General features: G+C 35.7%; 1 protein-coding gene across 1 annotated transcript in view; it reads right to left on the reverse strand.

Annotated features, from left to right (window-relative positions):
• FRYL (FRY like transcription coactivator) overlaps positions 1-13256 on the reverse strand; it is a 200086-nt gene that overhangs the window by 130847 nt on the left and 55983 nt on the right. The window contains exons 14-19 of the mRNA XM_042782131.1: positions 10500-10586; positions 9474-9645; positions 8849-8981; positions 4974-5081; positions 1090-1327; positions 39-224 (exon numbers count right to left, since the gene is read on the reverse strand). Of these exons, the coding sequence (XP_042638065.1) occupies positions 39-224; positions 1090-1327; positions 4974-5081; positions 8849-8981; positions 9474-9645; positions 10500-10586 (924 nt within the window). The remainder of the gene's footprint in view (positions 1-38; positions 225-1089; positions 1328-4973; positions 5082-8848; positions 8982-9473; positions 9646-10499; positions 10587-13256) is intronic.

The raw sequence follows: 13256 nt of genomic DNA on the forward strand, positions 1-13256 counted from the left end.
TTTTCATTATATGATTAAATGCAATACCTACATCTTACCTTAGGTATTTCCAAAAGTGCAAATAAAGTCCGTATTTCTCTAAGGACACTGACAGCTAATCTTCTAGTGGCAGGTCGACTGCTACAGAGAATGACAAGAGCAAACCCTTCAACCACATGGAATACACTGGAATACAGACTCTTTTCCAGAGGAGGGGGATGAGATGCTCCATCAGCTACACCATGCTTTAGAAATAAATTGAAGTTAAAAATAAAATTAAAAGAAATGTATGTATAGACATTCTAGTAAAACAATAGCGTAAAATAATCACAGAGATTATGGCTACAGGTCTACCTTAGCTCAAGCAAATTAAATGGTATTTAATTTCTAAAAATGTAATGCTGTGCAAAATATTCTGTTAATATTATGAAAAAACCATGTACCTGGAAGCCTAAACATGAATTATGTACCTAACTTGGTCATACTCTGGCTACTTTTTCACCTTAGAACCAACAGTCAATCACTTTTGTGAAAAATGAGGGGACTGGATTGGATCCTCCATTTGCAAAGCACGGGCCAATAGACTGGCATCACCTGGGAGCTTGGGAGAGAGAATCTCAGGTACTTCATGCTTTGTATGCTCATTACAGGTTAAGAAGCTAGACTATCTTAAATGATTAAGCTCTAAAATACCAAGGGTTTATGATTTATACATAAGTATTATCATAAATCGACAATCTGAGCAGCTTATATGGGTAAAAAAAATCACACCCACTGTACATGCGAAGCAAAGGCTGGAGCCATGGATAAAACAGTCAAACAATCCAAATGGTAGACCATCAAAATTGTTGCCTTATCAGTTTTAAATATATTGGAAATAGCCTAAATGTGAGCTAGAATTACCTCTACTTTCTATGTTCACTAAACACTAATTGATATGAAAGGAAGGAGGTAAGTTAGACACCACAAACACCATCTATTTAACGAAGTGTAGAAATGTTCTGTTCATGGGATTATGGATATATAAAAAGCGAATGAAACTGTATATTAACATTATTACTAGGCATTTCCCACTGATGACAAACAGGACAATACAAAAGAATCTGGTACCTGTGAGTCCTGGTGTTTGTTATGAATTTGGGCTGCTTGTTTCCATTGATTTATTAATTGTACCAACATCTTTACAGCATTATCAAGAAGTGTGGGATGGACATCAGTCACTTCACGAACAATAAAATAAACAAATCCTGAAAGAACATCCTCTCGCCAATCTGGAAAATCAAGCATTAGTGCCTGCAGAGTATTGAAAGCCAGAGCACGCAGTTCTTCATCCATATGAATTGTGAGCCTACCAAGAACAAAATTCTATTAGCACACCACAAAAGCTTTCAAATCAATAAAACTTAATGCTAAAATCTTATAAATTTATGTCCTCTCAATTGTTTTGCTACGAATATGAAGGAACTTTTTTTGTGCTATATTCTCCTTATGCTAGTCTACTTTCATTTGTTTAAATTCACATGTGAATCTATTAATATTAGTTGGTACTTTTACTATCAATCAGAATGATAAGCTTGATCATACTTCAGGAGCTTTACTTTAGAAAATACAGATGATATATCAGAAATCCATTTAAAAAACTCTTTAATCCTTAAATTACCATATGTTATCTTATAGTCAATCAAAAATTATTTCCAGTCATATCAATCTTAGCACTACCTCACACTTATTTAGGTCTCTGTCATCAAGGCAGAGGGCATGACTTATCTCCAAATTTCATTTATGTTGCTGAGGTTACAGTAAAATATAAGATGGGTGATTATGAAGAAGGATATACAAAACAGGAAAACAGAACCAATTTAACAGAAATCACTCTTGAAGGTGAGAATGAGAATAAATTTAGGAGTAACATTACATATGGGGTATGCCTAGAAAAAAAATGAGAAAGGAAATACTGTCAACCTAAAACAGAAGGACCTAAAGAGAATTTAAGTCTAAATGAATCAGGGAAGAGGCTACATAAAATCACCTTGTAAAGACATCAAAACAATACATGACACACAATTTGGTTACAAGATTTTAAACAGAACACAAGGAAGAGAATGATAAACAAGAACACCACAAAAGATGACTGCTGTCATGAAGCTACCAATATGCAATACTACATGGACAAGAGTTTCTGATTTGGGTCCGAAAAAGATTATTTTAGTGATTGACCATAAGGACAAATGTATCAGAGTTAGAAATAGCCTGAATGAATAAGTAGGTAATTAAAAACAATGCCACAATTACATGCTTGGGAAGCTGGGAGGATGGAGTTATCCACAATGACAGAGGAGGAAAGTTGTGTGGTTTAGGAGAAAGGAGATATCACAGTCTTCACCCTGCTGAACTCAGTTCTGGTCTTCACTAATCCAACCTTCAACTGATAATGAGACTGAAGAGAAAATTTATTACAGCTAGACAGACTTGGGAGCAAGCCATGAAGCAGCAGCAGTTACATTAGCACATCAGAAATATCATACAGGGTCAGATTAAGGATTTCTAGCCCAGTATTCTGTCTCTGATAGTGGCACCAAGGGAGACAGTGTGGGAGAGGAACACGATTATTCTCTATGATGCTGACTTTAAAGGTTACTTCAATATCCTTTAAATCTACATGTGTGTAAATATCCACCTTATGCCTATCAGTGTGACTGAGAATATGTATGTCATAACTTCCAGCTGAACAACGCTATAGCCTGGCTAATTAAAGGCAAGGGAATTAATTATTAACTTCTTTTAGAGATAATATATGGGTCTACAAATTTACAGTATGTTTCTATTTTGTTTGCTTTATTTTTAAGTAAACAAGATTTAGACATCGCAATTCCAAATTAAAAGAGTAAGGGACAAAACAGATCCTAGAACCCATCTTTCCACTGAAGTAATTCAATTGTAGTTAACTGCCATTGGCTTGACTGGGACTCACAGAAACCTCATGTGTCACAGAGTAGAACTGTTCCATGGATTTTCAAGGGTCTGAGGCACCTCTGGGTGGGTTCAAATGGCCAACTTTTTGGCTAGTAGGCAAGCAAAGCATTTAACCCTCTGAGCCACCCAGGGACTCCTGTAACTTAATTAGTAAATGACTATGACAGGGAAAAGAAGCAAAGTAAATAGCTTTACAAATTGCCATTCATTGTTCAACCACTTGCTCCTTCACTAGGCTTCCCTTCCCCCATCCCTGCCCCTTGTGGATGCATTTGCAGTTGGGGAACTCAAGATGAGCTGATGTATTTCTCAACTATCCCACAAAAATACAGGTGAGTCAATTCAAGGTGTACAATAAGAGCAGAATTAAATGTTGTTGTTGTTGTTTTTGTTGTGCCAAGTTGGCTCCGACCCATAGTGACCACTCCTTGGGTTTCTGAAACGGTATCACTACGGAAGTAGACTGCCCAACCTTCCTTCTGAGGAATGGCTGGTGGGTTTGAACTACCAGCCTTCTGGTTAACAGTCAAGTGCCTTAGGCACTATGCTATAGTTGCTTATTTCTTTCCTAAGAAAGCAGTAATAAACAACCCAAACTTCTTTTCTTTCCCTAATGTTGGCATAATCTTTATAACCCGCAATTTAGTTCACAGAAAAAATTAAGAGTGGGAAGGGAACGAATTTATATCATGGTACAAATTGTTAAAGAAAACCTTCTGGTGGCTTAGGGGTTACAGCACTCAGCTGCTAAACAAAACAATGGCGATTGGAACCCACAAACAGCTCCACAGGGGACAGATGAGACAGCCTGCTTCCAAAAAGATCTGCAGCCTTGGAATCCCCATGGACAGCTCTACTGTGTCCTATAGGGTCCTTATGAGTCAGAATTCACTGGATGGCAAGGAGTTTAGGGGGTCTTTTTGAATCCTAAAGGTAACAAATACCACTCTCTCTCTAACTGCAACCTTCAACAGTTGAGGATAAGGGTGGTACATGAGTCTTTGAAATACTAGGTGTTTTCAAAAAGGTGATGAAAAGAGCTATCTGTTACTGTTTATTCATTGAGTTTAATCGAAGTCTGAGAGGTTAAGTGCCCGGCAACCAGTAAACATTTTTCAATACAAGTATTACTACTTTGTTATGATTATACTTGGTTTTCCATCTAGGACAGGGGTCAGCAAACTACGGTCCCATCCAGACTGGTGCCCTGTTTGCAAACAATTTTACTGGAACAGCCACACCTGTTCCTTGAATAGTGTCTATGGCTGCTTTTATGCTACACTGGCAGAGATAAATAGTACAACAAAGACCATAGGACTTACAAAGTCTAAATTATTTATTATCTGGTCCTTTGTAGAAAAGTTTGCTGATTCTTGATTTTGGGGAATCTTTAACGTTATCAAAAAAAGGCCAAATCCTCAGCTTATTTTTTGGGAGGTAGTTTTTAAGTTTGGTTGTACTATTACTCATATTATGTATCTGTGACATATCTAATAGAGGAAAGAGAGACAAAAACTTGAATCCTATGAGTTTTGCCCTAGGAGTAAAAATGAAAATGAGAACTCGTCACCATCCTAGATACTAAAGAAATAGAGTGGTTAACACATTAATTAATTACCTAATTGGCATCATCATATACTGATAATACCCATATTGTGAAAGGATAATATATAAATCCCAGCGAATTTCTTTAGATGGAAAGCATTTGTAAATGACTGCTATAGTAAGCTTTGTTAAAGATCACGTACAATCATGTATAAGAATTGAGAAATAGGATTTAAAGGGGAATGCAGAAAAACTTTGCAAGTTAAAAATGAGTAGGGAGAACGTGTTTAACAAGAAAGAAATGATAAATTGGGAGTTTAGAAAGTAAATCAAATAAAGGATTAAAAATATCTTTACTATTGCCTTTTTAGTAATAGTATTAACAGGGGCATATTAGAAATTTAAAGAAATAGAAAGAGATAAAAATTAACATGTTGTTGTTGTTGTTGTTATAGTCAATGATAATTCTCATTTACCTTGCTAACAACTCAATGAGATCCGTTCTGCTCATGCCATCAGGAATCAACCTTGGAATAGCAGCAACACATGTTCTAAACAAATCAATTTTGGGTTTTCTTTCCCCCCTGAAAAATAAATCACAACAATAAGGATTAATAAAAAGGATATTACCTATCTGTTATGGGTTGAATTGTGTCCCCCTCAAAATACATGTTGTAAATCCTAATCTTTAAACATGTGGATGATCTTTATACCAACTGGAAATAGGTTTTTTTTTGATATGTTAATGAGTCCATATCAGTGTAAAATGTGTTTTAACCAACCACTTTTTGAGAGATAAAAGGAGCAGATCAGGCACAGAAGCAAGGAAATTACAGACAAGGCTGGGGAGACAGATGCTACGCTCCATGAAGATCACCCAGGAATCAAGAAACAAGCTGAAAAGAGAGAAGGAGCTTTTCCCAGAGCCAGAGAGAGAGAGCCGTTCCCCCAGAGCCAGTCCCTGAATTCAAACGTCCAGCCTCCTCAACTGTGAGGAAGCCGATTTCTGTTAGTTAAAGCCTCCATTTGGCTATTTCTGCTATAGCAGCACTAATAAACTAAAACAATATGCTAGAAAATAAAAGCAAACTTGGAAAATTATTCTTTCAATTTGAGGAACCTCCTCAAAGGAAAAAAATTTAATGTACTTAATAGGGGAAAAACTCATACAAATACATAGAAAATTACTAGTTTATAAACAAACAAAAGAACAGAGAAATAATTCAAGAAAACAGAGCTAGCAAGCAAAAAGATTTTCAGTAATTACAAAACAAGCATAACAATTATTATTAAATATTAATATTTAATAAAATTACTAGTGATTGGACATAAAACCAGTATTTTATTAGTATATAGAGTAAAATTAATTCTATAATAGTTAATTATTAAGAAATGAATAATGATATTGTTAAATAACCAAACATTAGCTATTATTTAGAGTCTGTAAATAAAGAGAAAAATTTGTTTTCATTTAATGTCCTACACTGACAAGGGTCTCAGACAGCAAACTCTTTCATGTATCACTGTTGGTAATGTCTATTCTAGTCTTTTTATTTCCCTTCAGGATAAAAAATATTTTAAATCTTTATGCATAAAACGTATCAATGTTTGAAAATCCTGGCTCCTCCAGAAGCCTACCACAATTTACTTCTACTATATTTTCTTGTAGTTACACAATGATTTTATTGATTTATTTTAAAGTTTAATCTCTTAATATACCAGTTTTTGTTTTAATCTCTATTTCAAGGTGAAGCTTTTAATTAAGTTACTTTTTCTAAATACTATGCAGTTGGCCCAATAAAATAATCCTTAAGAAATGACTCTGGACGTTTTAAGTGTTTTGGATCAGTATCTTTTATAGTGGTCATGGACTTACAACTGACTTTTAGAGATTTTATATATAGTCAGTCCTCACTTTGCATGGGTCTGATATACACAAACTTCAGTTTCGACAATTTACTTAAATAATACCAGTCTGTCAACAACACTTTTAAATTTCAGTTACCATATGTGGTGGTTGTGTTTTTGTGTCAACTTGGCTGGGCCTGGTTGAGTGGCTGGGCAGCTGGATGTAGTATTCCTCATGATGAGACTGGTAATCAACTTCATGGTGGAATCTACTGAGAGCAGCTGAGTAGCTGCTTTTGGCTGTGTGGTCTGCTTTCCATATATAAGCAGCAGCTTTGTGAATGGTCTCTAGCATATGGCACGCTTGGACCCTGCATGTAGTCATGTCATTTTTCAGCAGCCTGCCATGCTCTGCCGACCTTGGGACTTATAATGGACTTGAATTAATGGCCTGCTGTGTGGTTTGGTGACATCAGGACTGTGTCTTTTTTACTTGTCAACCTTGGGCTTGGCAGCCTCAGCAGCCAGCAGCTGCCTGAGTGAAGAAAAGCCTCTAGCTTCACTGGGCCAGGAGCTGGAGGCAGAGCTGAGGACCAAGGCTGAGGGGCTTTCACCAGCCCCTAGAGCCTCGTACTTTAAACTTGGGCTTAAAGCCTCCAAATTGTAAGAATGAACTCCTGTTTGTCAAGGCCATCCCATTTGTGGCATATTCCTGTCAGAGCGGCACTAGGTAACCAGAACACCATATACTAAGGGGCAGGGGAACTGTTGCTGATTCCAACTCTTGGCAAACTCCTGTGTGTCAGAGTAGAACTGCATTACATAGGGTTTTCAATGGCTCATGTTTCAGAAGTAAATCACCAGCCCTTTCTTCTAAGGCACTCCTTGGTGGACATGAACTGCCAACCTCTGGTTAGTCACCAAGAATGTTAACTTTTTGCATCACTCAGGGGCTTACCATCTATCAACTATAAATAATTGCATAAATAAACTTTGCTGTTAGTGCTTTAACTTACAAATCACTACTTATGTATGTAAATATGCATCATGATCAAGACCAATCATATCTCTTCTTTCAAAGACTATCAGTGATTGATGACTGTGCATCTGTCATTCAGAGGTTATACATGTTGTTGTTGTTGTTACGTGCCACTGAGTTGGACCCGACTCATAGTGACCCCTCCCCGGGTTTCCAAGGCGGTATCACAACAGAAGTAGGTTGCCCAACCTTCCTTCCCAGGTTACACATAGGAAGCAAAATGTGTAGTTGTGTTACTTCCTTGTCTCCCAGTGATAATCCCATGTGATACTTTATAAGAATGGATAATCAAAACAGTAAAAAACAGTAAACCAGCTGACAAAGATGAAAATGCAGTAAAGAAATGTAGAGTGATATTGCTGGAATGTGGAATTTAAATTGAATGTAAAATGGAGTTACAGAAGAAATGGCTGACCAGGAATGCTGACACTGCTGCCATTCAAAACTCTAACAGATATGGAGCAAGAGGAACTTAGTGATACAAATGTGTCCATAAGAATGAGGAAAGTGACTCACACTAAAAGGATGTCCCAGAGGAAGTCATGCAGGCAAAAACAAAACAACTTCACATTAAAGAAACTCTAAGAGATATCAGTATATACTAGTATGTAGTAACAATATATAAAATAAATATAAATGAGGTCAAATAGCCATTTTAGTATTTAAGAACTAGAATGCAGGCACTAATAACCAAATAAATGTCCTCCTTTACACAAAATATGTAGATACTTCCTAGCAAATAAAATAAGTTGCTGCCATAAAACACATCCTCCTGATAAGATAGTCTCTGATAAAGAAAAATCATACTGAGTGAGAAGGCACAGTGACAGGGCTAAGGGGGAAGCGTGGCAGGCAATGAGGTACTATTTCAAAATTAAAAAAAAAAAAACCACTCATCTATTACTCCCCTCTGTACCGTGGTTCCCAGGAGGCAAAAATATCAGAGTTGAGATTTTCAAGTTTTCTTTCTTAATTTACCAGCGTTTTGGGAATAAGAGCATTTGTTTGACTTAATAAACCAATCAGTCCATACATCTGGGGAACAAGGATCTATCTAACACTCGTAGAATAAGTAACAAGAAACTAGAATGGGATGGAGGATGACTTCTGTTATGTATACTGGTTTGACAGCACTTATGAAGATTAAATTGGGCATGTGAGGAAATCACTGCATTAAAAACAGCAGAAGACGGAAATATGGAAGCTCTCCAAAAGAGACAGCACTGATAGTAAGGAAACAAGCTAAGCAAGAACTGATAGTAAGGAAACAAGCTAAGCAAGAACCTATCCTCTTTATGAAGACTAAAACAACGGGAGGAAGGCTGGGCAACCTACTTCTGTAGTGATACCACCTTGGAAACCCAAGGAGGGGTCGCTATGAGTCAGGTCCGACTCGACGGCAATGAGTGTATGCTTTTTTTTTTTTTTTAAATAGTAATGAAGATAAAATAATTTACTGCGTACGTAATCATATCTTCAGGCTCCTTATTAGACATCTGCACACTAGTCATACACATTGGTCTCCCAACTTCTTTGTCCAAATGTCTGAGGATGCTATCTAATGCTTTTCTCACTTGAGGATAATAAACTGACATTCCTAGGGTAGGGGGAAAAAGAAACCTCAGTTATAAAGTGTTAGAGATTAGACAAAGAATACTTACAGTCACTTTCTATAATAAGTACCCACGCATCTTGAGAAGACATTACTTTATTGTTGCAATATAAGAGGGACTATCAACTATATACATACATATACATACATATATATACATACATATATACGTATATACATATTTATATTCTCCCTGATGATCAGCTTCAATATACTGGAAAAATCATGTAATAATTATGCAGGAAACTAAAGATAATTTGAAGGAAGAACAAAATGCAGTGAATAATATCATGTGGAAAAATAAAGATTTAACCAGAAGACTCCTAAAATGAAGACCTATAAATATGATAAAAAATATATTAATTTTATATTACTGTATATAATAAAATACGTACAATTTAGATTTGATCATAAAGCATTTACAATATAATATTAAAATGTATTACAGAGCAATTTACTATTCAAATTAACACTAACCTATGACTTTTGCTTCTTCATCTGTCAAGGTTTTATTGAGAAAAATTTTCTTTACACGAAGAGTATTTCCTGAGGGAAGAATAACTCCTGTTGTGGGCATTGGTGGTTCACCATCTTTCTGCTGCAAACTGTCTGCTATTACAAGGAAGACTCTGAGGCCTATGTTCATTCTCTTCAGAGAAAAAAAGTTTCAAAATGAAATCAGATTGTCATAAATTATCTTTTTTTCCAAGATAAAAACATCAAAATGACATGAGGGGGGTGTGGTCTAGGTTTTGCTGCATATATTCTCAACAAAATAAATACATTTAGAAAAAAATAAGACAGGGGTAATGGAAGGAGGGAGGACTGATAGAAAAATCACTTTTGTTTCAACTTTGCAAATTAGTCCAGGCATTAGAGTTTGCATTAATACCAAATTCCCAAATGCCACTTATTCACTTCTCAGGTCAACTGGCTCTCTCTTCTCTATATAGGTTATTTCAAACCTCTTTCACCTTCCTTCAACTCTCCTAACCTCCTACCATCCCCTCTTTTCTCCAAGAAGATGATTTGTCTCCTTCATTGAAAGAAAAAAATCATCAACTTTGTTCACTCTTTCATTACAAAACATACATTACCCTCTTCTTCCTCCCTCTTTTCTTGTTCTAGTTAAGGGGACAATAGCCCTTCTGTTAGAATCCCATCTCCTCCTTCATTTCCAGAAACATCATGCTATCAATCACTTTTCTTCCAACACCTAAAACAATTGCTGGCACATTTTACATGCTCAATAAATGTTGAATGAATGATATTTCTTAAAGAATACTTTAAATATACATCGTTTAAGTAAGAAAACTGAGCTCTTGTCACAACTTCTAGAAGCCAGCTGAGCTGGCTAACTTGGAAAACTCACTTTCTTGGTTCTTTTCTACCATGTTTACCATTAAACCATTCAGTCAGCCGTCAGGCAACTGTGCTTTTAAAAAAAATAAATCCATACAATAATAGTGAAGGGTAGTGTATTACCACACTATAGTATCTTACCTCTGGATTAATGGTGAAAGTTTTAGCAGATTTTCCAACACTGAGAAGATCAAATATTATTTCTTTCATTGCAAAATCCAAACGTTCCTAGGGGGAAAAAGATTCAATTAATAAATCTTTGAAGTTCGTAAAACTAGTTGTTTAAAAATATGATTATTAATGTATTATTTAATCATAAAATAAATAGTATACCCAGGAGTTATTAAACACTTCACTCCAATGTATTTATAGATATTTTACAAAATTCCTTTCAAGTATCAGCCAACTTTTTCTCCCCCTCTGGAGATTGCTTTTCTGGAGCCCTATTCTTCCTGTCCCAGTATGGACTCACAAGTGTCTAGGCCTGATGGTAACTATTGTCTTGGGACTTCTTTTCATCATCATTCTGGGAATTCCTTTACTTTTCTCTTGTACTAGATTTCCTTTTCCCAAGACCCCATGTCATCTTTCTTGATTTACTTTCTTGTTTTGGAGAACCACATCATCAGAAAGGATTTAGTTAAAGGAAAAAAAAAAAAAACTTGATAACTTCCATGAAGGAGCTCTGGTAGCATAGTGGCTAAAGCACTTGACTGCTAACCAGAAGTCTGGCGGTTCAAACCCATCAGCCACTCCTCGGAAGGAAGGTTGGGCAATTCTACTTCCGTAGTGATACTGCCTCGGAAACCCAAGGAAGGGTCGCTATGAGTCGGAGCTGACTCGATGGCACATAACAACAACAACAACAACAACAACTTCCATGACTAAAAATAAAACTCAGATTTGATAGTTTATTTGGCTACAGAATGCTACGTTTGAAATCCCTTTCCACCCCAAAATTTAAACATAATGCTCCACTATCTCCTATGATCCAGTTCTGCTCTTAAGAATCTGGACCTCACTCTAATTTCCAATACAACTTTTATCTTCCTTTATCATGAAGCTTTCACATCTTAATCTTCAGTGTTGTGAAATTTCATCATGATATACATCGATAGCAGGCTTCTTTCATTTATTTTACTGGACACATGGGGCAATCTTTTCTGGAATTTCTTGTCTTTGGTTCTTAGAAATGCTCTTTTAAAAAATATTTGTCTGATTATTTCCTCCCAATTTTTTTTTCTCTTTGAACACCTTTTTTTCCCTTTCATAGAAGATTTGGTCTACTTATATTCTATTCTTTCCAGAAACTTTTTCTCTTAATTGCTAATATGTTTTTTCAGTTTTCTGAATATCTTTGTGGTTAATAATCTGTTGTTTTAATGATACAATATACTGTTTAAAAACTGAAACAAGACTGCAGATAAAATTTTACAATCTCATATTCTCCCTTAACCATGTATTAATATAAATATTCTTTGATATTATTTCAAAAGTTGACTCATAATTCATCATATTAGTATATAAAATTATTCTCACATTACTCAGTTTGATACAATGAACATCGATGTATTTAAATATTTTCTGGAAATCTAGAATATCTAGGTCAAAATGAATGTACTATTTTCCAGATAAATAGTGCCACTGACTGCAGAAGAAAATATGTCAACCACAATAAATGCCACTTTTAATCAGAAGAACTTAACCAAAGGATTTCAAAACAGTTCTGCCAAGTCTTATTATCCTATAAGATAGCAGATGTAAAGTGGCATGTATATAATGATACTAGGTGGAGTGGAGGGGCCTTACAAAACGGGCAGGGCAGGACCACAGAATTCACAGGGCTACAGACTTATGATTTAACTTCAATCAGGCCAGGTCTACTTTTATTTGTCTTATATATATACTGGACATTTGCTTTTGATGGTAAAACTAGTTTTAAAACAATGTGTGTAGACAGATAATGTCAATTTGATTTGCAAAAAGATCACATTACAATTAAACTGGTACTTGAAAAGCATGTAGGCTTGGGAGAAGTGAAAAAAAAGGCAGTAAGTGGAAAAGCATGAATAAATAAATGGGAATACTTTACAAAACCGGCTGGAGGAAAACTGAAGGATGTTCTAGAAATTTAGGTTGGTATTAGGATATAATCCATTTTAAATCTGATCTTACAGGTAGTAGAAAACTTGAATCTTTACAAGAAATTGAGCTCTCACATGTTGACTGTTTAAACTGGCAACATGTTGCCACTCTGCACAGATGGGATTGAATTGAAGGGCACTACTTAGGAGGTTAATAAAAAAATCAAGATGAGGACAAAAGTACTGAAGTAGTTCAGAAAAACAGAGAACCATGGGAGGGGGTACAATCCTAGGGAAAAAGGGAGGAAAAAGATACAACACAATAGTAAAAAAATTTTCTGAACACTTAATCTAAAGCATACTTAGCCTTCATTAATTTGATTGACATACGTATACTTACCTAATTATCATTACTCTGTACTCCAGTAATAGAAGTATATTCATTTCGTTTAAATATTTATTTCCTCACTGTCAACAATAATTACATTATAGATCATCTAAGTTTTTATAGTTTCAGTTCAAAGAGCACCCAATAAATATTTTGTAATTATAGCATTATCCTAAATTGAGGAGGTAATTCCACTTGATTCTTTCTTCAAATTAGATATGCTTCCCCAGGGCTGATACCCACAAGGGTCTCTGACCAAAACCTTGGGTTGGCTCACTCAACACCTACTTCAATCCCCTTCTATTAAACCTCCCTTTACTGCAGGGGGTAGAAAGCTAAAAATTATATTCTCTAAACTCCCTTTGATTGGGAACTAGAGTGTGAGAAGGGCAGGGAGAAAGGAACTGATTTTACTGGCGGGTGTCT

This window comes from Orycteropus afer, unplaced genomic scaffold (assembly GCF_000298275.1).
Source record: "Orycteropus afer afer isolate SDZICR_OR568_19922 unplaced genomic scaffold, OryAfe1.0 scaffold00246, whole genome shotgun sequence".
Lineage (NCBI taxonomy): Eukaryota > Metazoa > Chordata > Mammalia > Tubulidentata > Orycteropodidae > Orycteropus > Orycteropus afer.